The sequence below is a fragment of the Danio rerio genome, chromosome 8 (assembly GCF_052040795.2).
Source record: "Danio rerio strain M-AB ecotype USA chromosome 8, GRCz13ab, whole genome shotgun sequence".
Classification (NCBI taxonomy): Eukaryota; Metazoa; Chordata; class Actinopteri; order Cypriniformes; family Danionidae; genus Danio; species Danio rerio.
This window is the reverse complement of record NC_141028.1, coordinates 19,445,246-19,472,500: the sequence shown is the minus strand read 5'-3', so window position 1 is coordinate 19,472,500 and position 27,255 is coordinate 19,445,246. Positions and strand designations below refer to the sequence as shown.

General features: G+C 36.3%; 1 protein-coding gene and 2 long non-coding RNA genes across 5 annotated transcripts in view; 2 read left to right on the top strand and 1 right to left on the bottom strand.

Annotated features, from left to right (window-relative positions):
- Positions 1–27,215, top strand: part of prkcz (protein kinase C, zeta) — a 223,504-nt gene extending 196,289 nt beyond the window's left edge. For 2 of the 3 annotated variants that reach the window (XM_087263404.1, XM_087263403.1), the window contains exons 14-15: positions 12,158–12,273; positions 21,107–27,215. In XM_087263404.1, the coding sequence (XP_087119530.1) occupies positions 12,158–12,273; positions 21,107–21,194 (204 nt within the window). In that variant the 3' untranslated portion in view covers positions 21,195–27,215. 3 annotated transcript variants of the gene reach the window in all.
- LOC147842616 (uncharacterized) overlaps positions 1–27,255 on the bottom strand; it is a 1,013,036-nt gene that overhangs the window by 965,240 nt on the left and 20,541 nt on the right. The window lies entirely within an intron of this gene.
- LOC147835552 (uncharacterized) lies at positions 1,000–4,023 on the top strand. The gene is made up of 3 exons (XR_015497789.1): positions 1,000–1,248; positions 2,014–2,065; positions 2,113–4,023. It is a non-coding gene; the product is annotated as an uncharacterized LOC147835552 (long non-coding RNA).

The window sequence follows — 27,255 nt, the reverse complement described above, 5'->3', positions numbered from 1 at the left end:
ATCAATGTCTGTTCTAATGTCGACAGAAAGACACAACTCTAAATCAGAGCCATTGTTTAGTCCTAAAACAGTACGTCTTAAGGGTTTTCAGACAAATAGGCTCAGTTAAATGAATCAATGTAATTCAAACCTGGTTTCCCTCTTTAAAACCTGGTGAATAGAAACAAACAAGCTTTACTCTTTTATTGCAGAACACACTCAGAACAGCCGTGACATGCTGTCATGGAGATCAGACAGTGATTGTGTGCGTGTGTGATTTTTATTTCAGCCAGCTTTGCCACTGCTGTGGTTTGAATGCATTAATAATAATTATCCATTCCTCTGACAGCAGATGTCTGTGTATGTGAGAGTTAGGCGTAATTTTGCTGTTTTACTCTCCACTGTGTAAATTCTTTAGTGTGTCTGAAATCACGTACTGAGTACAATTGGTAAAAAAAGATTTAAGGATGGCGAGTCCGCCAGAACTATAATTGTTAATAATTTAACATGCATTCACCATCGTGTCATTCCAGAATTTTCTCTGTTCTTCTGCTTCTTTTTATTTACAGTAAATTATTCTTTATTATTTAAGTAAAATGAAAGTTCTTGACTTGTAAGCAAGTAGGTGAGCAAGCAAATAAAAAGCATGTGGATGGCATCTATGATTCTTCTTATTATAATCTTATTACATATATAATTATAATATTATGGGCAACGCAGTGGCGCAGTGGGCAGCACGTTTACCTCAAATCAAAAAAGTGGCTGGTTTGAGCCTCGGCTGGGTCAGTTGACGTTTCTGTGTGGAGTTTGCATGTTCTCCCTGTGTTCGGGTGGGTTTTTCTCTGGGTGCTCCGGTTTCCCCCACAAGTCCAAAGACATGCGGTATAGGTAAATTGGGTAGGCTAAATTGTCCGTAGTGTATGAGCGTGAATGATGTTTCCTAGTGATTGGTTGTGGCTGGAAGGGCATCCGCTTTGTAAAACGTGCTGGATAAGTTGGAGGGTAAATCCGCTGTGGCGACCCCAGATTAATAATGGGACTAAGCCGAAAAGAAAATGAATGAATGCATTATAATGTTATAATCTTGTAATCCATGTGTTTTGGCTCAATGCAGTGGAGTATAAATTCCTTGTTTTGATGCACTTTTTGTCACACCCACGGCTCGTTCATACTCTTCCAATGACAGTTCTCCCTCACCAATCACCTGCACCTGTTCCTCCTCATCAAGGACAATATATAAGCTCACCTTATCCCTTCACTCCCCAGCCAGTATTGAAGTTGGATGGTTATCCTCATCTTTGCTCCTTTGTCTTCCCCTGATCGTCCATGGATATTCCTTATGAGTCTTCGAGTCCTTCACACTGATCAAGCGTGACACTTTTTCACAACATGTTCTATATTGATAACATGTGTCTTATGTCCACTTTTACATTTTTTGGCAATAGTCAAAAATAAGTTGTATTATTCAAAATTATTAATTGTTCTTTTTTATTCAAAATTATTCAAATATTAATTATAAAATCACATTTTTTTGGTTCTGTTTGGTTTTGGTTCATGATTGTTTTGGTTCACAAAAGAAGATATTTTGAAAATTGTTGAAAACCATTGACTTAACTATGGATTTTAACATTCTTCAATATATGATGTGTTCAACAAAAGAACAAGAAGAGTGTGAGTAAATGATAGCAGAATTTGCACTTTTTGGTGAATTATCCTCTTTAGGCGATTTTCTCTATCTTTTCATTCATTCATTCATGTTCTTTTTAGCTTAGTCCCTTTATTAATCCAGGGTCACCACAGCGGAATGAACCACCAACTTATCCAGCATGTTTTGAAGCAGCAGATGCTCTTCCAGCCGCAACCCATCTCTAGGAAACATCCACAAGCACTCACTCACACTCATACACTACGGACAATTTAGCCTACCCAATTCACCTGTACCACATGTGTTTGGACTGGGGGAAACCGGAGTTAACCCATGCGAAAGCAGGGAGAACATGCAAACTCCACACAGAAAAACGCCAACTGACCCAGCCGAGGCTCAAACCAGCGACCTTCTTGCTGTGAGGCGATAGCACTACCTACTGCGCCACTGCGTCACCTTCTCTATATATTATTTTCTTTTTATCTCAGTCAAATATTGCCCTATTAAAACAAAGTATACAGCAAAAGAAAGTGTATTTTATAAAAAAACTGACACCTTTGACTGTTTTTATGGTCCATGGTCATATATTTATTCTGCAGCCAGAAAGTCCATGGTCTTTAGTAGATGTCTGAACACAATCGACTGCTTGAGTATTTACATTGAAAAAGCAATCCAATCAAATAGCTCTGGAAGAGGTGGAAAGCGAACAATCTGAAAACATTTTTAAGACATTGACACCTGTATTTAGCATCCTTCACTTGTGATCAGATTGATTAAAAACTGCCCAACAGCTAGGGCTGCATTGCGAATTGGAAATACATTTTTTGCATTGATTCAGAAATTTTCTGAATGCATAAATTTTCTCGTAACTCGATTCAGAGCTTAGTTTATAGCCAGATGGTGTAACTTTACAAACAGCCACACTCTTTATCAATTCTTCTACATACAACAACAGCGAATTCTACAAGCGTTCATAGTGAGCTATTTACATTAATTCCGTGTAATAAAAGAGTGCATTTGACTACTTATAGCACATAATCAAAAGCACAAGCACCCTTCTTCATGTTCACTAATGCCGTGTTTCGACTGCATGATTTTAGCCCCGATTTTGAATCGCCAACAGATTTTGAGAAATTGCAGACAAATGCCTGAAATCACAAGCAAATCGGTGCTCATTCGCGTGAGCAACAATCACAGTGTGAACTATCAAAGACGCCATCTGAAGAGAATCGTCGATAGGTCACTGACACCCATCACATATTTGACATGCTAAATATCTTGACCTGTCTGTGATTTAAAAACACGTCAACAATTACCTACAGACAATGAGAGAACAGCATCCACTAGTAGTATATCTGCAGGCCAGCGAGAGGTTGGTCTATTTGGACCCAAGAAATGAAGGAAAAACTAGTGTTAATTTGGCTGGAGCACCTGTGTCTATTTGACGTGTCATCTGAGTGATATCTCAACCGGGTCGAAAAAAAAAATGTCAAGGAGAAATTGCTAATTCCCTTTAAAAGCTAGGTGAGCAAAATAAGTACATTTTTACCCCCCTAAAGGCTTCTTTCTCATTATGTAGTTAATGACAAAAGATATACTACATAACCTTGCATTGTTTCAATGTCATTTCCCGTGTGTGTTTGGTTGTGAGACTATTTTGGATGAAGTTGTCTGCAATTCTTCCTATTGTAAAGTCATGCAGTGTGAAACCCCCTGTCGCCGATCTATCCTGCAGTGTAAACACTGCAGCAACGAAACGCTATCCCAGATAGTCATGCAGTGCGAAACCATCTGTGACGTGAATACTTTGAAAATCATGCAGTCTGGACTCAACATAAGAATGTAGCATTAAAAACTAGCCTATTGTGCTTAGCTTAGCTCAGAATCGATTCCAGAGAGAATCGCAGTGCAAGAACAGGTAATTGCTAAATTTTGTACAGATGTTGATTTAAAATGGGCTTTCTGTAATAGTAAAGAACTGAGTATTGTTCATTTATTTTATGATTGTATTTATTTATACACAATTGTTTTGGTGTGATCTTTTCTTTTTTTTTATTAAGCAAAGAACGAATAATGCATTGGAATTCAAAGAAAAAGGTATTTTATTTGTTATGAGAATACAGTTGACTTCAAAATTTGCTATATTGTTAATTTACTCATTATATCTGGAAACATTTTTTATTCATAAATGTAAATGGGCAGTAAATAAACTAATTTTACTCACTTTAAAATAGAAATAGTTCATTACCTACGATAAAAGAAACAAAAAATACCAAAGCAAAAAGAACTGTTAATTATCTTAAAGCCTTAAATCTATAATAATTGTAATTGTCCGCGTATGTTCTGTGTTCTAAAATTGCAAAAAAAAAAAAAAAAAAGAGAGAATCACAGTGAATTCCAAAAAAAAAATTTAAAATAAAAAATCGATCCAGGAATCACATTGCTTCAGTTTATCATTCCAGCCCTACTATTGTGGACGCCATTTACTTATATACAGTTGAAGTCAGTATTACTAGCCATCCTGAAGTATTATCCTCTCCGTATATTTTTTCCTACCAATTTCTGTTTATTGAAAACATAATAGTTTTAATTTCTAATAACTGATTCCTTTTTTTATACATGATGACAGTAAATAATATTTTACTAGATATTGTTTTAAGATACCAGCATTGAGCTTAAAGTGTGATTTAAAGGCTTAAGGTTAATTAGGTTAACTTGGCAAGTTAAGGTAATTAGGCAAGCTATTGTATAACGATGGTTTGTTCTGTAAACAATCAAATAAATATATTGCTTAATGTGGCTAATAAAATTGACCTTAAAATGTTTGTTTATTTTTATTTAAACTGGTTTTATAACAGAATTATTGCATTAATTATTTTACAATTATTTCCAAGGTGTTGCAGGTAAATATAGACCCATCCCCTGATGTTGCCATTTTTGGGGTTTCAAAGATTTGGTCCCAATTCAATTCTAAACAACTTGATGTTTTGGCCTTTACCTCACTATTAGCCAAGCGTCCTATTCTACTTCACTGAATATCAAATAAGCCTCTAACTACATCCCAATGTCTTGTAGATACCATGTGTTTTCTTAAGTTGGAAAAGGTTAGATGCTCTGGAAAAAACAATTTCTTTAAAAAGTGGCAATGTTTTATAACTTACTTTAACTCTCTTAAGGTATTGCCTTCCATTCTTCTTCACTTTTTAATTTATTTCGTAGTAATGTATTTGTTTTATCTAATACTATTTTATACTGTTTAATTGTAAATATTTACTTTCAACGTTGACAATGTATGTGAACATTTGATTGTGATAGTTGGCTGTAATTTTCTGTACACTTATTACTCTTGTTTCCATTTTTCTTTTCCTTTTTTATTATTATTATCATTATTACTTTTTCTCTTTTTTATTATATATATATATATATATATATATATATATATATATATATATATATATATATATATATTTATTTATTATTATTTTTTTTTTATGAAAAAAAAACAACAAAGATAATGATATGTAACTATTTGTACTGATACAGTGTTTGTTTTTTCACAGTAAACTATTTAAACATAAAACTGCTTTTATTTTAGCCGAAATAAAACAAATAAGACTTTCTCCAGAGGAAAAATATATAATATTAAAATATTATAGAAAATACTGTGAAAAACTCCTTGCTCTGTTAAACATCATTTGGGAAATATTTAAAAAGACAAAACTATTCACAGATCTAATAATTTTGACTTCAACTGTATATCGTGTGGCCACAAGGTAAAGCTTACAACTGATTTTTTATTTCTTGAGTAAAATAAGAGTCTTTGCATTCTTCATTTTAAAACCAATTTCTTGTCACCTGATCCAGAATCCAGAAACAAATCACCATTTGCATTACAAATCCAATATACCCACGTGCATTTCGAATTGAAAATGTTGTGTGATCAGATCCTGCTGCATCCTGGGTGCATTTACAACACTTTTAATGTGATCAAATGTAATCAGACTGAGATGCGATCACCAACAACACATCAATAGCAGGTGTGAAGGGAGCCATAGAGTCCCACTGCAATCATCCTAGCAGATTCGCCTTCATTTTGTCACAGAAAGGAGTATGCCGGACCCCCGACAGGGAGACTGAGAGAACGGCTGGAAGCGAGACTTTGCTGTGGAGCTGAGTGGGGAATAATCCACTCCCACACAGCAGCGTGAAGAGTCTCTGTGCATCTGGATGGGTTTTGCGTGTGTAATTGGTTTTCTGCTACAGAGACGAGCATTAGCATGTTCCACCAAGCAGGTTGCAGCCAAATGCGTCACGCCTGACTCTCAATGGCCTCGGGAATAAAAAAAACACGCACACATGGCGGCTGGGCACCAATTAACATCCCTGTTCCCCCGTGTGCCGTCTTTAACTCGTTGTTATGTCTCTTTCGGCTTTTGTTTTGCCATTACACTGCAATCCAAACACATATGCAAAGGCAGAGTAGATTGCTCTTGGGGAAAATGAGGAGGATGACGATGTGCAATACACTGCTGTTCAGAAGTCTGGAGATTTTCGTATGATTAAAAAGAAGTCTCTTTTGGTCAAGGCTGCGTTTATTTAATCAGAAAATGTGGTCAAATTGTGAGGTGTTATGTGGAATACTTGAATATTGAAAAAATGCTTCAGTTTTTAAGTGTCAAATTTTGTAAATTTAACACTTGCTATCTGAAAAAAAAATTCACAAAAAAGTGTTAGGGATCCAAAATATTCGAACATAGATAAATAAATATTTTATACACTGTTTCAAACATAAATATATGGGAGCACAAAATTAAATATACAATCAAACAATTATGTTTGCTGTTTGTTGTACTTATGTAAATTGATCTGAAACAACACAATTCTTGAGGGTTGTTAATTGTTTTATGTTCAATTCACTTAAATTTGTAAAAGGTGTTGGACACACTCCACTGTAGACCTCCCTTAGCCTACATATTTCATTTTGTTTGTTAAGCGCAAAGATTTGTTTCAAACTATTTCTAAATTCAGTTAAAATTTCCAGCCAACAAATAAATGAACAATAATAATGAAGTGTGGTCAAAATACTGAGTTATTTCCAAACACACATCCTATTCTAATGCCCCATATGGTGATTTATATGTCTTCAAAACTCGACGGGTGGACAAACCTAAACTTTAAAACACATATATATATATATACATATATTTATATATATATATATATATATATATATATATATATATATATATATATATATAAGAAATACTACTACTAATAATAATAACATTATACAAATGCTAATTGTCATGAATAAACTGAAAAAAAGCCCCCGACATGAAGAAGGCATGTTTTTTTTTCATATGTGAAGATATTTGTGCAATGCTGTTCATCCTGTGTTTATTAAGCAACTAGTGAGTGTTTGGATCATATACTGTAGGATACCTCACACACTCTGCGCTGGACTTTAGAGCAGCTTTCAGTTGGTCAATGTTGCAGTCTATTTTAGTCAGGGATGGGAAGTAACGAAGTACAAATACTTTGTTACTGTACTTAAGAAGATTTTTCTGGTATCGGTACTTTACTCCACTCCTTATTTTTCTGACGACTTTTTTAATTTTTACTTCTTACATTTTTACACAAATATCTGTACTTTCTACTCCTTACATTTTTTAAACATTTTTAAACTCGTTTTCATGTGTTTAGTGGCATGATCTATATTATTGTCATTGCGCAATATGAACACAGTTTTGATGCTGTCAGTTTATTTTTTCTCATTGCGCGCCTGCGTGCTGCACTGCGTGGTCTTTTCAAGGCTATCGCGCACCGTACGTGGGCTAGTTAATGAAGATTACTATGAGAAAAGCTAGGATGACTACGCAGACGTGACAGAGGAAGATGGCAAATCTAACATGACTGATGCTGCCTTGTTTACGCGGTAATAAGATACCTTTTGCTTGTTAGGATCACTGGTAGACGAGAGACACATTCCAGTTCAAAAACAAGCCATTTTTTCGCATGTCTTTGGGACTGTGGTTGAAACGAGTACTTTTTACTCTTTCACTTTTGTACATTTTTGAGGCTGTACTTCTTTACTTTTACTTACAAAAAGTGTACTACTAAAGTTTTACTATACAAAAGTGTAGTCAGTACTTCAACTTTTACCAGAGTCATTTTAAACATGAGTATCTGTACTTCTACTTAAGTAAAGGAAGTGTGTATTTTTGCCATCTCTGATTTTAGTTCCTGAAAATAGCAATGCATCAACAATGCGCCTTAACACGCCTTCTTTTTAGATCGGAACACCCATGTGGCTAAAAAATTAGGGTTGCGCCGGTCTGAAAATAGCAACAAATCGCACCATACATGTCTTGTGCCTTATTCCGTCTTGTGTATGATATGCCGTATAACTTAATTCCAACACAAATCAATTGTGTGAAACCCAGCATTTTTACAGTGTAGATTTATGGCAAATCGTGACTTTTGAGCCAGTTTGAGACAGTTTTGACAAAATTAATGGTATAGTTTGCCCAAAATTTTATTCTGAAATCATTTACTCAGCCTCCATATATTCCAATCTACTTTGGGGTTCTTTTCTCTATTAAACACAACAGAAGATTTTTTTTTTTTTTTAATGTTAAAAATTAGTAGCAATTGTCTTTTTATAGAATGGTTTTCTACTGTTGATATTAATGGCTAATGTTATTGGTGAGTGATTTTTTATTTTCGGTTGAACTATGACTTTAATTTTACCTTTTTTCTCTCTCAGAAGTATGATTTTTTTTGGAAGGGGGTGGTAACTTCAAGCATATGTAAGTTAACATCTCATAATTATATATTTTTAAAAGTGTTTGTTGCACTTAATTAGAGCTGAGTAAAAGTGCACTTAATAAGAGCTGTAAAGCTTAAGTTTTCGATTTTAGGTGAAAAATCGGGTCACACTTTACAATAAGGTTCATTAGTTAATGTTAATTAATGCATTTACTAACATGAACAATACATTTACTACTGTATTTGTTGGTGTTAGTTAACGTTAATGAGTTAATGAAAATACAGTTGTTCATTGTTAGTTCATGTTAACTCATGGTGCATTAACTAATGTTAACAGGCATGGACTTGGATGTTAATAATGCATTAGTAAATGTTCAATTATGATTGATAAATGCTGTACATGTGTTGTTCATGATTAGGTCATGTTAGTAAATGCATTAACTAATGAACCTTATTGTAAAGTGTTAACAAAAATCGGTATCGCCAGAATGGGGAAGTCCCAGAGTAAAATGAGAAAATATGATACACCGGTGTTTTGGAATATTGAAAAACTCTGTCTTTACACTGTTTTCATCTTTTTTTATATAATTTGTTTTTGTTTTATTTATACTTGGCTCTTTTATACAATGTTTCAATTCACTAAAATCTTCTATGTGTGGCTGCTTTGACACAATCTATATTGTAAAAGTGCTATACAGATAAAGATTAATATAATTGAATTATTCCTTTTTATGTAAAGCACTTTTAATTGTATGAAATGTGCTATATAAATAAATAAATAAATAAACAAAACTTGCCTTAATTGTGGGATATAGTCTTAGAATTGTCTGAAATAAAGTTAGAATTATAAAAACAAATTATTTGGAATTACAATGAAAGAACAGAAATTTTTATTTAATATTTGGAACATATATGAATGATTAAAAAATAATTATTAAAGAAAACAAAGAGGAAACTGCTGGACACCTGACAGGTTTCGCAACCACCTAATGGTTTACTAAACTGCAAATCAGCTCACAAAAAAAAAAAAAAAAAAACATTCAGAACATTCTGCCAGCCGCATATTGGCTAGTTTTGCACAAACACCACTCTCTATTTCGTTAATAATGTAATAGTCTATTTTCTGCCATTTGACAGACCAACACGAGGCATTAAGCTGGACTCATGAATTAGACTAAATGGAGAGAGTGAGAAGCTAGTGAAAGGAGAGAGGAGCAGCCATCTGTTCCAGCTTGTGCAGCTCGGCGTGGAGTGAAGCACAGCAGGATGGTGTCCTCAAAACACACAGCGAACATTAGAAAAGCAAAAAGAGTCCAAAATGGGAAAACAAACCTTATCTGACCCATACTGTTGACATCCACAGAATCCGTCCATTCTGACAAGTGCTTAACATCAGTCCTCGGTCTACAATAAATCTATGGTTTCTTTCTTCTATCTGCCCTCCATTAATTTTCTCCTTGTTCCTCACTTGTTTAAAAATCTTGTTCTCTTTCATTAAAAACACTCTGAGATGCTTCAGATTTCCAAAGTGTCCCTGAGAGACAATACTTTGGTGAATTTGGTGTCTTTAGGTTGTGAAAAATTGAATATCTTTCATTAGTGGCCCTGAGTTAGACTTTTGTCTAACTTTACATTTTTTCCCTGTTTTTATGTGAACATGGATGTCACACAAGATATAGGCTCATTCTGAAAACGTAGCCCTAAATGCATTTCTGGAGATCACAAATTATGTAGCCAGATGTAGGTATGATGCCGTTGCCGTTTCTTTTCACGTGGGCTTTTCTGCTGTTGCCAGTTTGTCCATTGGCTCACCATGTACATTGACAGACCTGAGACTGGAGAAGAATAGTTCCAAAAAGTGTGCACAAAGACAAAAACAGAAGCCAAAAAATAATATAAACCAGTAAATAACAGGGTGAGCATGTGCTAAAATTTGAAAATGTTGTAAAAATCCGGCGAGGGCTTTTCTTTTCAGCGGCCTCTGGTGGATTAGCGAAAACAAAAATGGCAACAAAAAATAAATAAATAAAAGTAGCTCCTGGGACATATTTGACACTCTCTAGAAATGTATGGCACTACATTTTCAGAATGAGCCTAGGTTGATGTCACACTAGGTCAACCATTTATTAAATGACTCAGAAGTGGTAGATATGAATTGGCAGTTGTTCTTTCCAAAATGTTAGTGAACATCATTCTCTCATCCAAGATTTTGGACTGTGTTTTAATTACTACCTCATTCAAGTAATCTAATTCAAAATGCTTTTTGACAGATTGTTTTAATTTTTGTTTTGTTTTGTTTCTGTACTATACAGAAATGTGTTTTCACTGAGACTATTTCTTAAAATTTGGCGATGGGCTAAGGTATATTATGGACTATTAAGTTATAAATATAAGTATGTAGAAGTATGCGTTGCTTGCAAATTTTTTGTAATCAAATGTAAATTCGAATAGTCTGAATTTATGAATCAGAATATGTACAAATCAGTCACTTGTGAGGTTTCAGAAAATATATCATTTTAATATTTTTAATAAAGTAGATTGTTGGAGTAATTTGAGTATTTTTTTTTTAAATTAGCTACTGTTTCAGTTTAATTATTGTGTTAAATTATTATTTTAGTTGAAGTAGGGGTTGTTCATTTTGGTAATTTTCTTGAATGACAACTGACGCTTATTGATCAAATGATGAATAGATTGTTCAATTTAATCGCCCCCTCCACAATTTGCCAAACCCCCCATGCTTTTGGACATGCATCAATTGCTTTCATACAACTCTCTGCTGTTTATAACATTATCATTTTCTTATGTCATGTCAGTCAAAATGAACTAAACTTGTAAATGCTGAATAGTCATTCTATATAAAACGAACAATCTTCATTTCATTACTTGAGTCATTACACACAAAAATGTTGAACTAGTTGTCAAAATCTGTCAAGCTCATTTTTTAAAACAAATTTAAATCTTTATTTTCCTGAAAATGTCTTTAAAATTGAACAATTTAATGAATGATTTACAGACCTGTGTATGTTGTAGGCTCAGTTCCAATATGTACTGTAATATTGTGTACAGTGTGCACAGCTCTACCTAAAGGGAGTTTATGTTTGTTGTAAATAAGGGTGTGTTTATTCTTTTGCACAATGCTGTGAATAAATTAGGATTGCAAAGAGCAAATGCAGTAAAAATGTGAAACATACATATTCAGTGTCTTGTACTCAGATACCTCACTAAATGCAGTGATGTCTAACTTTACTGTAGTTTTCAAATGGCTGTGCTAACAGTATACAGTGCTGTCTTGAGCATTTTCAGGACGTGTCACCAAAATCTGACTGTTTTGCATTGAAAAAATGTAGAGAGTAAACTGTCATAATGAAAACATGACTAAGCCATTTGACTATCTTGTTCATAAACAATGGTGTCAGGACTTTTCATTTTGATGACACAGACACTTTGATTGACATGAATACTTGCTTTTGAGGAATAAACTATCCATTTTGAGCATGTGATGTGCTTTTGCAGGTTATCAGCTAGGTTTTGCAGTTTGTACTAATTGTTTTGGGAAAATATTAAATGTTGTGCAAAAATGCACTAGTGTTGTAAGAAATGCACCAAAGCGACTGAGAAAAACTGTAATGTGTGCAATGCAGACAGTATAGACTGCTTACAGGTTTTAGGGGGAAAAAGCGCATTGACATTAATTAAATATCCTTGATTGATATTGTAATATCAGAGTGGATTCAGTAACAATTTTCTCCCTTTTTTCTCTTGTAGCTGGAACAGAAGCAGGTGACGCCACCGTTCAAACCTCAAATCACAGATGACTACGGTTTAGAAAACTTTGACACACAGTTCACCAACGAACCCGTGCAGCTCACACCAGATGATGAGTAAGTATCCCAATATGTTATGATTGGCTGTGGGGCGTTTCATTTCTACAAACAATTAATAAAGATATATGAAAGAAGAATCAACTGTTTTCCAAAGACCTGCTAAATACTACTGGAGCAACTGGTGGAGATTTGAATTATGAAAAGACAAACTGGCATCTCCTTACATGCCGCAGAGTCTTCCAAATGTTTCACCGACAATTAAAGTCAGTCGTCACTTCTGCGGAATCCATCTTAAGAGAGTGATTATGTAATATTTTAACGACTTCAAAGTTGCTCGGCAGAAGATTTAGGCGTTTAATAACGGGGGTTTCCACTCAGCTTGATTCTGCTGGTCCAGGATGGTGAGGTTTATGTCTAAGATTCCCCTTCAGAAAGTGAGAGGGAGATGAAGTGAAATGGTTTACCCATCTGGAGGCTATCGTCAAGAGGTAATGATGTCATACGGAAACATCCCCTCTGGAGTTTCTGATTGCTTTACAGTATGAGGTGCGCCGTAAAAGGGCCACATTGAAAGTCAGGACAAAGAACAGCTCGAAAACAGCTAAAAACCTGATGCAGAGAGGCATTAAAAACCAGAGATGGGGCTGGAAACAGGCTTTAATCAGTGTGAAGTGAGTTTCTAGGGGGGCTTTTAAGCTTTATCGTCTTTTCTTCAGACGCTCATTCATACGCTCGGTCCTTTTGAATACCGCCGTGATTAAAACAAGGGCTAAAATAAGAGACTTGTCAAGGAAAAAAATGTTGATTGTAGATTGACTCATGGCATGTGTGAATACATGGGGGTCAGTTGTTGAGGTCTCGGCCAATTTCTCTCAAGAGATTCTTCAGACATTCCAGTCATTCTGCGTGAAGGACAATCGCGCCGGGCTTTGAGGCATATTGTTCTGCAGAGGTGTGTTTCTGTGGAGAGGGACTCGAGTCTGCACAATGACTTGTATATCTGGCTGAATTTGTTATTCTGATTTGATCCATAGAGACAGGCGGCCCTCGAGCTGCTAAAAAGGATTCCTGTTTTCAATCGACGGTAAATGGAGCTCCAAAAATGCAGCTCAGAAAGAGGGCGGCATCTTTGATGAACAACGTGATTTGGTACCATGACTGAAATTCATCCCATTATTGCCCAAATCTGAGGGATGTGGATTTAAAACATAAACTATTTACCAGGGTTACGCAAAGAGAATCAAAGAATTGGATCACTTTCAGCTCATGAGGGGGAATTTGATTCAATTTGGTCAAAACACGCAAGAAGCCGAAGCCTGTCTAGCTCTCTGTCTATATATCTATCTCTAGTGTCCTTTTTTAAAATCCATCTATCCATCTCTAGTGTCCTTTTTTAAAATCCATCTATCCATCTGTCTATCTCTGTTTAAATTTTATCTATCTATCTATCTATCTATCTATCTATCTATCTATCTATCTATCTATCTATCTATCTATCTATCTATCTATCTATCTATCTATCTATCTATCTATCTATCTATCCACTTATCATTCTATCCGTCCGTCCGTCCGTCCGTCCGTCCGTCTATCTATCTATCTATCTATCTATCTATCCATCCATCCATCCATCCATCCATCCATCCATCTCTGTCTGTCTTTCTGTCACTCGCTCTATTTATTTAAATCTGTCTACCTCTAAGTCTGTCTGTCACTCCCTCCATCCATCTCTGTCTGTCTGTCTATCCATCCATTAATTGTCTGTCTGTCACTCCCTCCATCCATCTTAATCTGTCTGCCTCTCAATCTGTCTGTCAGTCAGGCAGTCTGTCAGTCTGATCTATCCATCCATCTATTCATGTGTCTGTCCCTCATCTATCTATATCTCTATCAATCATTCTGTCTGTCTTTCTGTCCATCTCTGTATGTTCTGTGTTATCTATCTATCTATCTATCTATCTATCTATCTATCTATCTATCTATCTATCTATCTATCTATCTATCTATCTATCTATCTATCTATCTATCTATCTATCTATCTATCTATCTATCTATCTATCTATCTATTCATTAATCCGTCCGTCCGTCCTGTCTATCGATCCGTAAATCCATCTGTCTGTCACTCCATCTATCTAGATCTCTGTCAATATCTTTCTGTTTGTCTCCGTCCATCTCTGTCTGTCAGTCTGTCTATTTATCCAGCCATATATCCGTCTGTCTGTCACTTCCATCTGCCTCTTTTTGTCCATCCATCCATCCATCCATCCATCCATCCAACCATCCATCCATCTATCTATCTGTCTATCTATACCTCCATCCATCTATATCACTGTCTCTCACTCTCGGTCTATCTCTGTCTGGTTATCTCTCTCTCTCTCTCTCTCTGTATGTTTTTAAATCTATCTGTCTACCCATCCGTCCCTCCCTCCATTCATCTATTTCTCTGTCTGTCTGTCTCGATTTAAATTTCATTTTTGCATCCTGACTACTCCCTATGTGTAAATTAAAGAATCCAGCCATTCTCCGTTCACTTCCATATGCACTACAACCCTGATGCTTGTGAATGAGGTCATCTCATACCTTGAGGTGATTTCATTTCTTTGCTCTCCACAAGAAACCCTAGCAGCACCTCGCTGAACTATGCACACTAATCACAGAGTACACAATCACTGCAGTCTCCAAGCCGACCAAGGCAATTTGTCAGTGAAGCTGTCACTCATAATTAGCTGAAAGCAAGTTGCAGATGAACTGACAGACAGTAATCTATAGAGCCACGGCGGGTTCTTAGTTCAATACGAGATTTTCCAAGCGGGCTTCAAAGCAGCGCAGCAGCCAGACACTTCAAAAGCAGAGCGAGCTCTGGAAAAGCCTGACGTCCCACACGGTGGAGGAGACGAGGAGGGGCAGGAAGTGATGGAAGCCTTTTTTTGTTTGACGGATCTGGCAGACGAAAAAAGAGGGTGGGGGGTGAAATCCTTCCTTGTAAGAGATTTAGTCTCTCGGATTAAAAGAAAAAGTGCGTCCAGAGCGGGAAGTGTCTCAGAGCGCAACGGAAAAGGATGAACTCGAATCCAACGCGACTAGAGACACGATTCCCTTTTACATGCTCGTACAAACGGCTTAAAAAGAACCTGGATTCCCAGTGCATTGTTATGGAGTTTAGTTTACACAGAGTGTATCGCTGTTCAAAAGTTTGGGGTCAGGAAGATTACTTTCAGAACTTTTATCTTGTCACAAAAGATTTCTGTTTCCAATAAATGTTCTTTTGAACTTTATGGTAACACTTTACTTGAAGGGAGTGTTCATAAAACTGTCAAGACACCTTTATTGTCACGACGTGAATATGAAGGAGATTTTATGCATTCTCATGACAACTCTTATTGTGTCATTCACTCCATTGTGTCATTTGAAATGCAAAGATTACATTGTTTGAGATGTCATTGTTATGACAGCTTGAACCACACAAACATATCACAACCTGTTTTTGTTATGACAACTTGACATTACCAAGACATCATAAATTGTCATAAACCTGTCATAAATATGATTGTCATATGTCCATTATACTTGTGTTCATTAATTCATTCATTCATTCATTTTCTTTTCGGCTTAGTCCTTTTGTTAATCAGGGCTCGCCACAGCAGAATGAACCGCCAACGTATCCTGCATATGCTTTAAGCAGTGGAGGCCCTTCCAGCTGCAACACATCACTGAGAAACACCCAAACACTCTAGTTCACACACACACAGACAATTTAGCTTACCCAATTCACCTGTACCGCATGTCTTTGGGCTTGTGGGGGAAACAAGAACACCCAAGAGGAAACCCACGCAAACAAGGGGAGAACATGCAGACTCCACACAGAAATGCCAACTGACCCAGCCGAGGCTCGAACCAACGACTTTCTTACTGTAAGGCAACAGCGCTACTCACTGTGCCACAATATACACTGTGTGTATATTAATATTTAATGACATGTTAATGAAAAATTCAATTTGCACCAATGTGGTTGAGGTCAAAAATATATATAAGCTGTTACACGACAGTTATAATGGCCTCATGACAATTATGTTTATGACAGATTTATGACATGGTTATGTTGTCTTGGTAATGTCAAGTTCTCATAACAAAGACATCTCAAACAATGTCATCTTTACGTTTAAAGTAACTGAGTGAATCACACTTGACAGTTGTCATATGCATGCATAAAATCTCCTTCGTATTCATAACGTGTCATGTCATGATTATAAAGGTGTCATGACAGTCTTATGAGCACCCCTTCAAATGAAGTGTTACCCATTTTACAATTTTACAAAAAGAAAACATTTCTTAAATTACATAATTAAACATTTTTATGTATGTTGTCACTTTCTTATTGTCACTGCGTAAAGAGCGTGTAAAACAAACATTATGACCAGTGTTAGGGATAACGCATTACAAATACTTTTCTAAGTATTGAGTAATACGCATTACTTTAAAAATTAAGTCCTAATATTTGAGTTGTATTTGACTTTTTAGATTAATTAATTCGCTTTTAAAAAATAATTTGCTGAATGAAAATGAGTGTAATCGCATTGAATCACACTCAATGAGAGAATGAGCTGCCTGCGGGAACAGACAGAAACCAAGATGGCTGAGCCTTACATTTCAGTGATGGAAGTATTCTCACTATTTTGAACACAAGGAAGAAAAAGGGATAGTCTCAATGGACAGTGATTTTACTGAAATAATGAAAAAAATACATATAAAAGTAGCGAACACATTGCTTTCAACTTTCATTCATCTGTATATACGGCATGTATTGGCATGCCTGAGAACTTCAATTAGTTCTCAGAAGGTAACATTATTCACATTTTTAATAGTTTTTTTTTTTTTTGGGTAAATGAAGGTGTAGGTTACAGTGTGTCATTAAACACAGCCCTCCTCTATTTAAATAAATAAATAAATTAATTAATAAATAAGAAAAATACCCTGTAAGTTCTGAAAGAGATCAAGCCTCAGTAAGGGCTGAAAAAGTAAGTCAAAAGTAATAGTAATGCATTACTTTTAAAAGTAGCTTTCCCCAACACTGATTATCACAAATTTGTGTTTTTAGCGACCCAGGGCTAAACATAACAGAAAAACATCTCTTTTTGCTGCAATTGCAATTGCAAAAAAAAAAAAAAAAAAAAAAAACACCTGATATTGTAGAAGCAATTACAAAATAATCAAATAAAGCAGATTTCATTCCTTTTGGAACTTGAATGAGTTCAGTTTAAGCAGATGATTTTGCCATCTCTGTCATCAGAGCACATTTCCCCAGTACAGTCAGCTTCTGACTCGCTCATTTTCACAATTTAATCAGTATACTCAGAACTATTGTTACTAATTTCTTCAGTCAGTCAGTATTTTAATCAAAGACAGCTAACTCACCATCAAGTGAATCAGTCACACTTATTTGATTTGCATTTTCTTTTCGGCTTAGTCCCTTTATTAATCAAAGGTCCTCACAGCGGAATGAACCGCAAACTTATACAGCATATGTTTTATGCATTGGATGCCCTTAAAGCTGCAACCAAAACATCCATACACTCTTGCATTGACACACATACACTAAGGCAAATTTAGCTTATTCAATTCACCTATAGCATGCGAATACAGGGAGAACATGCAAACTCCACAAAGAAATGCCAACTGAGCCAGACGGAGCTCGAACCATTGACCTTCTTTCAGACATTAAAGAAATTAATGTCTTCTATAACAGTGGTTCTCAAAGTGGGGGTCGGGACCCCCCGAGGGGTCGCGGGACAATGAAGGGGGGGTCGCCTGGTGATTTCCGAAAATCTATTTATTTTTCATAAACCATAAGAATTACCATATTTTATTCATAACCTACTAAAAGAGAAAAATATAGTTGTTTATAGTTACTATGTACTACTGTATATAGTTACTTTAGTAGCTTTTAGTTACTATTTCTATTGGATTGCACCCCTAGGGGTAATTACTTTACATTAAAGACACAGCAATAGCGTCAGATGCAGCAGATTGATTTTATAACACCAGGTTAAACTTTCTAGCCTATTTACAGCACTGACAGACATTACAAAAAATTAAACTAAGAATTGTTTATTAGTGGTTTATTGGTGTGCGCCATTGCATGCAAGATTTTTGGATTTATAACCACCTCAGAAGATATTGGGGGTCGCGAGTCACTGACATTGTTATTTTGGGGGTCGTGGGCAAAAAAGTTTGGGAATCCCTGTTCTATAAGACATTACCCTCTGAGGAATGAAGGTGTCATCAGATTTTTTATTATTGTTGCCCAGGATAAATGTACTTACATTATTTATTACACACCTCGGGTCACTAGTGACTCTATACACTTTTCACACAGACAATATTTAATAGCTGTTTCTAGCTTATGATTGCTTGTAATGAATAATTGGAGGAATACTTTAAAGTCTGATGTGTAACTTAAAAAAAATAAATTAGGGGGAGGGTGGCGTTACATGCCTGGTCACTTTTTAGAATAAAGAAAATCAGCAATGCAGGTTTTAAATGAACAGCTTTCTGTATTTTTTATTTAAAACTATTTGAAAATGTACCACTTGAGAAAACAGAACCAGAGCTTTGCTGTTTTCTCATTCCAAAACAGCTCCACCTCGTAATTCTTTTCTGAAGAAACATTGGTGTAGTAAAGAGGCTTGTTTGTTTTGGTCAGTGCCCAGAACGTCCGTCTTTCTGTGTTTCTTCATCTCGTATTTCCCCCCTGCACAGCCTTTGAAACCTGAGCTTGATATTACGGCATAAAGGTGTCGCTGGTGTTATTTTAGATTTCCCTCTTGCTGGAGGCTTTTGGACCCCACACACACCCACATAGAGTCAAGTGGCCCTCCGGGGACTTTCTTCAAACAGACACAGCACAAACACAATTGGGCACTGATCCCGGATCTGGTGAAATATCAGTTCTCGCACAGCCTGTTGGAGAGAATTGTCCTCCACGGACCGTGTTTGACAGAATGTGATAAACGAGTTTTGAATGGTCTCAGCATTACGCCACTGAAGAGGTGGAGCATATATCCTCAACATGCAGGAGATCAATGGATTCCTGAGGTTATATATATATATATATATATATACACACACACACACACACACACGCAATATATATATATATATATATATATATATATATATATATATATATATATATATATATATATATATATATATATTATTTTATTGTTTTTTTCTGGGCAAGGCAGTGGCGCAGTAGGTAGTGCTGTCACCTCACAGAAAGAAGGTCGCTGGTTCGAACCTTGGCTCAGTTGGCGTTTCTGTGTGGAGTTTGCATGTTCTTCCTGCCTTCGTGTGCGTTTCCTCCGGGTGCTCCGGTTTCCCCAACAGTCCAAAGACATGCGGTACAGGTGAATTGGGTAAGCTAAATTGTCCGTAGTGTATGAGTGTGTGTGTGTGTGTGTGTGTGTGTGTGGATGTTTCCCAGAGATGGGTTGCGGCTGGAAGGGCATCCGCTGCGTAAAAACTTGCTGGATAAGCTGGCGGTTCATTCCGCTGTGGCGACATCGAATTAATTAAAGGGACTAAGCCAACAAGAAAATTAATGATTGAATGCATATTTTTTTTCTTTTTTAAATATTACCCAAATGATGTTTAACAGAGCAAGGACATTTTCACAGTATGTTTGATAATATTTTTTTTCTTCTGGAGAAAGTCTTATTTAGACTAGAATAAAAGCAGTTTTAAATTTATTTTAAGGTCAAATTATTAGCTTTTTTAATCATTGTTTTTCGAAAGTCAGAAACATACAGATATACAGAACAAAACATCATTATACAATAACTTGCCTAATTACCCTAACCTGCCTAGTTAACCTAATTAACCTAGTTAAGCCTTTAAATGTCACTTTAAGCTGTATAGAAGTGTGTTGAAAGATATCTAGTCAAATATTATTTACTGTCATCATGACAGAGAGAAAATAAATCAGTTATTAGAAATTAGTTATTAAAACTATTATGTGCAGAAATGTGTTGAAAAAAAAATCTTCTCTTCGTTAAACAGAAATTGGGGAAAAAATAAACAAGGGCACTAATAATTCAGGGGGGCTAATAATAATTATGACTTCAACTGTATATAGATATATATTACTATTATAGTACAAATCATACATGTTTGAAGTTGTAAATTTAATCATTTTATTTGTTGGGAATTTTCTCAAGTTGGCCCATTACTGAATAATCAAAATCTCAGCTGATTTTAATCAAACCACAAATATAAGGTCACATTGATCACATATTCAAGAGATTCATCTCAAACAAAAACAAATAGTAATTAAAATATAATAACAAACATAAATAATCATATTGCAATTGCATCCAAATAACAGATATTGGAAAAAAAATGCTTTTCTTTTTCTTTTTTTTTCTCAAGTTCAACCAATTATAGACCAAAAAGAAATGTTGGGAATCACCACTGCATTAAATCACGCTGGCAATAAATTAAGCTTATATTCAAGAAACTCTTTGCCTCCAGGGGGTGAATACCTTTGCAATATTCTTCGTGTTATTCACTTTTTATTAAAGTGTCTGCTAATTAATGAATGTATATGTAAAAATGAGATGCGGGCAAAGTTCTCTCTGCAATTCTTGTTATTGCTTATACGTAGTCGCCTACATATTTTTTCCAGAAAAATTCACTTTGGCTGGTAAATACCTCTTATTTGGTACTTGTTGATGATGTAATAAGTCAGCGTGGCTTTGGGGATCCACCTCATTTGCACTATTAGCCTTATTTCTCCACCTTATTCACCATTTTCCAGCGTTTGTTTTGAGCCACAGTGCAAAATGTACAGTTGAATCGTAGCTCCTAAATGAATAATGTTGTTTTCTCTCCTCAGGGATGTGATAAAGAGAATAGACCAGTCTGAGTTTGAGGGATTCGAGTACATTAATCCTCTGCTGCTCTCCACTGAAGAAACCGTATGAGGGAAGAACACTGCGGCCTGTATTTCTCTGCCTGCGGCTCTACAAAACTACTACAGCTGAGTTTAGCTCAGACTATGTGTGTTCACATAGAAGTTTTCTAAAAACCGTGGTAAAAGGCGACACTAAGACTTCAAGTGCGGACCCTCCCCCGAGTTATTTTGGGGTTACACTGGAAGAAGAAAGGACTAGAGGAACTTCAGAACTATTCCCCAAATTTCAGCTGTTGATTGTCTTCCTGCTTCCCAGCATCCTCTTTCATTTAAGGCCCATGTTTGTGTGTGTGCGCGCACTGTTGCCTGGGACTCAATTTTAGCTCCATCGATGTGTGCCTGCATCCACCAGAGACTACATTTCCCATCAACCCTAGCAAAATATGACAGTTCTAACTTAATGTGCACTTTTTGTTTTGTTGGATTTTTCTTATTTTGGGGAATCTCTTTAATCTTGTGAGGCGTGTCCTCAAGCAAAACAAGAATGTATAATGTTTAAAGGTAAATGTTGTATTATAGTGTAGGTAGCCAATCGAAGAATTTATGATGCCTTCTATGATGCAAAGTGGCACATTTTAATTGACGACCATGATGGTTTCATCCGCAGTGGGTAGCTGTGCTGGAACCACATGCTTTTAACCACCCATGTCGATTTTAAACGGGAGATAAAATGTGTTGTTTTGAAGAAGTGCCTCAAAGATCTAGAATTCACCATGCTCCCAACTGCTCTGAACTCCACGTTAGACCGGAGTTGACTTTCCAACGCAACATTCAGTGAGAATGTGGACTGCAGGTGTTTGTTTGTTTGTTTTTTTTCTTAGTTTTTTTTTTTTTTTTACATAACATAAAAGCACTGATACATATTTTGAAACCAAGACATGATGGACAGCACCGAATGATCAAAAAGCTCAAGTACATCAGACATCCAATAATATTACTAAACTAGACTCATTGGAGAAACATTTAGTGGTAGTACACTAACAGCTGTAACTGCGTTTCACACAAATGAATATTACCATAACACAGCTGCTCCATAAAGTATGTACAGCTATTCCGGTGTAGTAAACCTGCTCAGAAGCTCATCTGGTACAACAAAGTGAGTGCTGAGTCAGAAACTTGTAGAAGCTATTTAAAAGTTTGAGTGTCGGTACTACATTGTTCAAACGCAACTGAGCACTTTTGGATTGACTCACAAGATGATTCATTTCTAAACTAGAGTGAAGTGTATCACAACTAACGTAATCAATCAGTTCATATATCTCAGATAAAACTGATTACACATTTAGCACATGTTTACACCTGGTATTAAGATGTGTTTTCATCTAATCATTCATAAGTGGCCAACATTAAATGCCGGTCTAAAGCATAACAAGGTTTAAAAGTCATCAACTTCGGCCCACTTCTAGAGGTCAGGATTCTTTCAGAGTGTAAACACTCATGTGTTTGAATGCTTTCAAACTGCCATGAAAGACCAAATACTATTATTACGACCATATACAGCCTTCTAACCTAAAACCCTGGACTCATCAAGCCAAAATCAAAGAATTGGAGGTTGTTGGCTTGGATTGGCTTTGTCTGGTCCCATCAGGACCAAAACAACTGCTCGTGAACGCACCACATGGACAACAGCTGACCGAAATGAGAATGTTCTTTCTGCGCCTGCACCAGATGACGTATCTTTCCATACCTCCAGGTGTCAGTACCTGTATTGTCATTCCCCAAAAGGAAACTGGAACTAGTGCTGCACACATACAAGCTGCAAGCAAAGCAGTGTTCACGGACTTCTCGCTTACCACAGTGGGTTTCGCTCGAGCAAATATGTCTGATAGTCTATATTATTTGCAAATATTTAGGAAATGCAGTGAAAATATACGCGGCTTCTTCTTCTTTCTTTCTTCACTTTAGATTTGTTCTCGTGCTCTAATTCATATCTAAATGAGAGCCAATCAGAGCTCTTTCACCGAGCAGCCGACACAGATTCTACATAGTAAATCGGGCAAACTCGCTACGACTTGAGCCTGATGTAGGACGACGTGTAGGACACACTGAACAAACTCTGACAGATGCTGACCAATGGAGTTACGCTGCACAATGACCAACAGTCTGCTTGCTGTGTTGAACAAAATGTAATGTTTGAAGAAAGAGGAGACCAGCAAAGACAAACACTCACACCACACCGGTCTCGCTCCACTCTCTTGGCTCTCTGCCTCATTCTACACATCATCTCATATTCCCCTACTGCTCCATTGCAGGCCAGAGACACCCTCCCAATTCCAACCACAGATTTGGATGTCCAGCAGTGAGGGATGATTGCCTTGATCTCCCTGCTCAGCCCTATCATGTTAAATTCACCAAAAAGCCCCCTTAGTCCTCATCTGCTACTTCATGACTTGACAGACGACAGAGAGTGGATTCATCCCTCCTGGCATTACCCACCAGCTCTATTGACAGCGTGTTCCTCCTTCCTACTGGGTTTCGGCACCAATGTAACCGTTCAAACAAGTCAACAACAAAATGACCTGCCGCATAAAAACAAAACACAAGCATAAATGTTCCAACCTTGGTCTTCTCGTTCTTCACTATTGTCACTTCTCTCCATTCCAGAGCTTCTCTGTGGGACTCACAAACACCACAAGCCTCAAACTTCATGGCTTAGACTTGCTTCCATAAAACCAGTGAGAAAATAAGAGGGAAAGGTCCTAGTAATGGTCTCTGCTGACCACCTGCGATTAGATCACTGAAAACGCAACGCTAATGCCAGGTGGAAACTGGTACGCAATGTATTATTGCATAAACGCCACCACAAGCATGTTTTTCCAATGATCCTGGGGCTAATATAACAGTCAAATTTATTACAGAACACACACACTAAACTGTTCAAATGTCTTGTGCTCACTTTGACAAGTGGGATTTGTGTTATGCTCATGTGATCTGTCAGTGATTAGCTGTTGAGATGTTGTAGAAGGCGAGAAAGCACAAACAAGGGGTTTGGACATCTTGTTGCTAGTGTTATGTCATGGTCAAATTGTGCAACAGTGTTGTGACTGAATCTCAGATGACCAAAACACATGGCGGAGTTGTGTCTTTGCGCTCGCAATCAAAAGCTTAAATTTAATGTAATGCAGCACTTGCGAAAACGTAGTTAGCACAGAATGCTAATCTTATTTTATTTGAAAACACAAGCTGTGTTCAGAATGTGCTGTTAGTTTGCTGTTATTTAATTAACAGTAAAAGAGATGATGAGATGATTCATACTTCAAAAACTGCGTAAAATGCAGCTTCTGGTCACAGTTTGACAGAAAAATTAGCCTTAACATTATGGAAGGTTATCGGGGCCAAAAGTCTTCAAAACAACTTATTAGCACACACAGCTTGAGTGTGTCAGGGCAAGGGTTCTCAAGCCTTTTTTAACAAAGTACCACCTCAGAAAATGTTTTTCTCTACAAGTACCACCATGATAACTTTAACTTTCTACTTTCTACAGTACAGTAGCTTAGTAGGCCAAATTAAGCAGCTACAGCTCTGCGCAGTTCAAAAACGTGGCAGATTTATTCTTATTAAGAATATTTATTATTGTCAGACACTTTAATCATTATAATTAGTTTGAACATTAACACTGCACTGTGCTTACAGGTAAAAAAATAAAGAAAGAAAACATCAACGTTTAAATTAAAATGTGCTTTTAAAAGTGAATTAAAAATAACACTGTTCTTGAAAAGTAAAAAGAAATCTGCTGTACTTACATGTAAAGTATTATCATAGAGTAGCCTATTCATCAAAACCTGGAAATGTTCTTTGGACATCATGAATACAGGCTATACGTCATCATATTCATGTATTAACTATGTCTGATATTTTTTTAAATACACAAATAAGTCAAATACACATGCAACATATATCTTTGAAATCTAAACATTAACTGTTATTTTAAATATATGAATTGGATTTACATACTTAAATCAGAAATTAGATCTGCTTACTGCGCGTTAGAAAAGTGATTAATCCATACCTGTTAACATTGGGATATAAAAATACGGGATACGCCCTCAACAAATTAGCTTCAAATGATAGAATACATAACAAACATTAGAAATTAAAAATAAAATAAAAGGTTTAGCTTATTAAAATTAATTTACTGATCACAACGGTGTTATCTTATGTGGCAAAGGGTTAAAGTTGTGTTCATTTTGTTGCATATTTTTTTAATTATTCAGCATTTCCTCCATGTATCACTAAAAGGAAGCCACAGTTTGAGAACCACTGTGTTAGGGCATTCGCTTTGTGTCGTATTTATGTCACAATCCATAAAAACTGTTTTAACAGTCAAAGTGTGTGTGTTTATGTGTGCTAAAAAACAGTTTGTTTGTTGAAACAGTTACTTTTATGGATTGTGACATAAATATGATGTTTAACATGGAAGTACAAACATTGTGTACTTGCATGGGTCATATATGCAAACAAGAAACACAGCAATTTCATAGGCTGTTGTGTTTGTTGATGTATTGATATGCTTAAAATAAGCATGTTGATGCAATCGACTTTAATGTGTTCTATACACTTTTGGCCCCAATGGCCTTCCATACAAAAAAAAAACAGAATGGAAACGGAATGACCAGTTGTGGTCATTGCATTCTGGGATACATTATTCTGTGCTGTGTGTCTTGGCAAATGCAGTAGGTCATCAGTGCACAGTATGCATACTGCAGAGAGTAGCGAGTTAGCATGCTATTCTGAACCTAGCCGTACACACTTTCCCGCTGGGGAAACACAGCTAAAGCATCGTTTCCTTTTAAAATTCCAGCCCACAAAAGAAAAGCTCTTTAAATTGAACTTCTAAACCCTCAGTTTCCCTTCAAAGAAATGAAAACAGCCAATCAAAGTCTAGCCTGACTGATTAATCCCTCACAGCGATAAGGCATTGTGTTATTAAGCAAACTAGATATGTTTTCAATCTTGCGCCACATTTAATCTCCAACTTTTGGGCTGTTTTAGTTCCTCTTTTCCTGGAGAGTGAAGACGACTGTCTTAGATGTGAATGCTTTGATGAAATCAGACCTGTATGAAGAATCGCTGCCATGTTAACAGGATTAATTAGCCACTTTTGTGTCAGACAGTAGCGAGATTAGCAGACGGGCTAGGAACAAAGAACGGGCTGGGAGATAACAAGCGTGACGAACGTAACGATAACGAGGCAGAGAGCAAAGCCAGATTACCCTGCTGTGTTTGCAGCTCTCTAATGAAAAACTGCTACAAAAACATTTCCATCAACTCCACTATTTATGAATGATATATGGGATGTTATTCAGGTGACTGCCAAGATAAAAAACATTCAAGCAGTCTAAATAGAGCGAATGCTCTACTATTATTGTAGGCTCTAGAAGAACAGGTACTACGGCAAATGACAAAGGACCAAGTAAAAGCAACATTCATCCGACCAACAGCTTCATTTTCCAGCAGCTTGAGCTAATGTACAGAATCCACATGAAAAGATGTCCGATTTCTGTTTCTTTCTGAACTGGAATGAGTTTTGGCATACCTGTAAATATCTGTAATTTAAACCGTACAAATTTTCACAAAAATAAATTTGTTTCTGCACCATTATAAGAGATCTCCATCCAGTGTCCCACTAAGCGCTAGTCTCAAACTTTAGAGCCCAAGACTGCAATAAAAAAAACACACACTTACCTGTCCCTGAATACATTTTTAGCAAGAAATTTCCATTATTTATTAACTTGCCAAAAGCTGTCGCAAGATGTTTTCTGCTTTTCTTTGATTTTTTTTTTGTCAGTTCTTTCCTCATGTTGAGTCCAAAGCAAACGACGCTCTTATCAATGTGCTACAGGGGAATACTTTTATATTTGAAGTGTTTGTTTTATAAATTATTGTAAATGAAAGCTCTAGTAGAGTTTCTGTGGGCTGAGGGTGGGAGAGAAGGAGAGAGATGTGAACATGTCTTTGGTTTTATGAAGTTAAGTCTTAAGCATCTTAGATAACAACTGTAAATCAGTAAATGTTCATTGTAATGACTTGACATTTTCTGTCTCGTGATTTCTGAGTGTAAAAACCCCCGA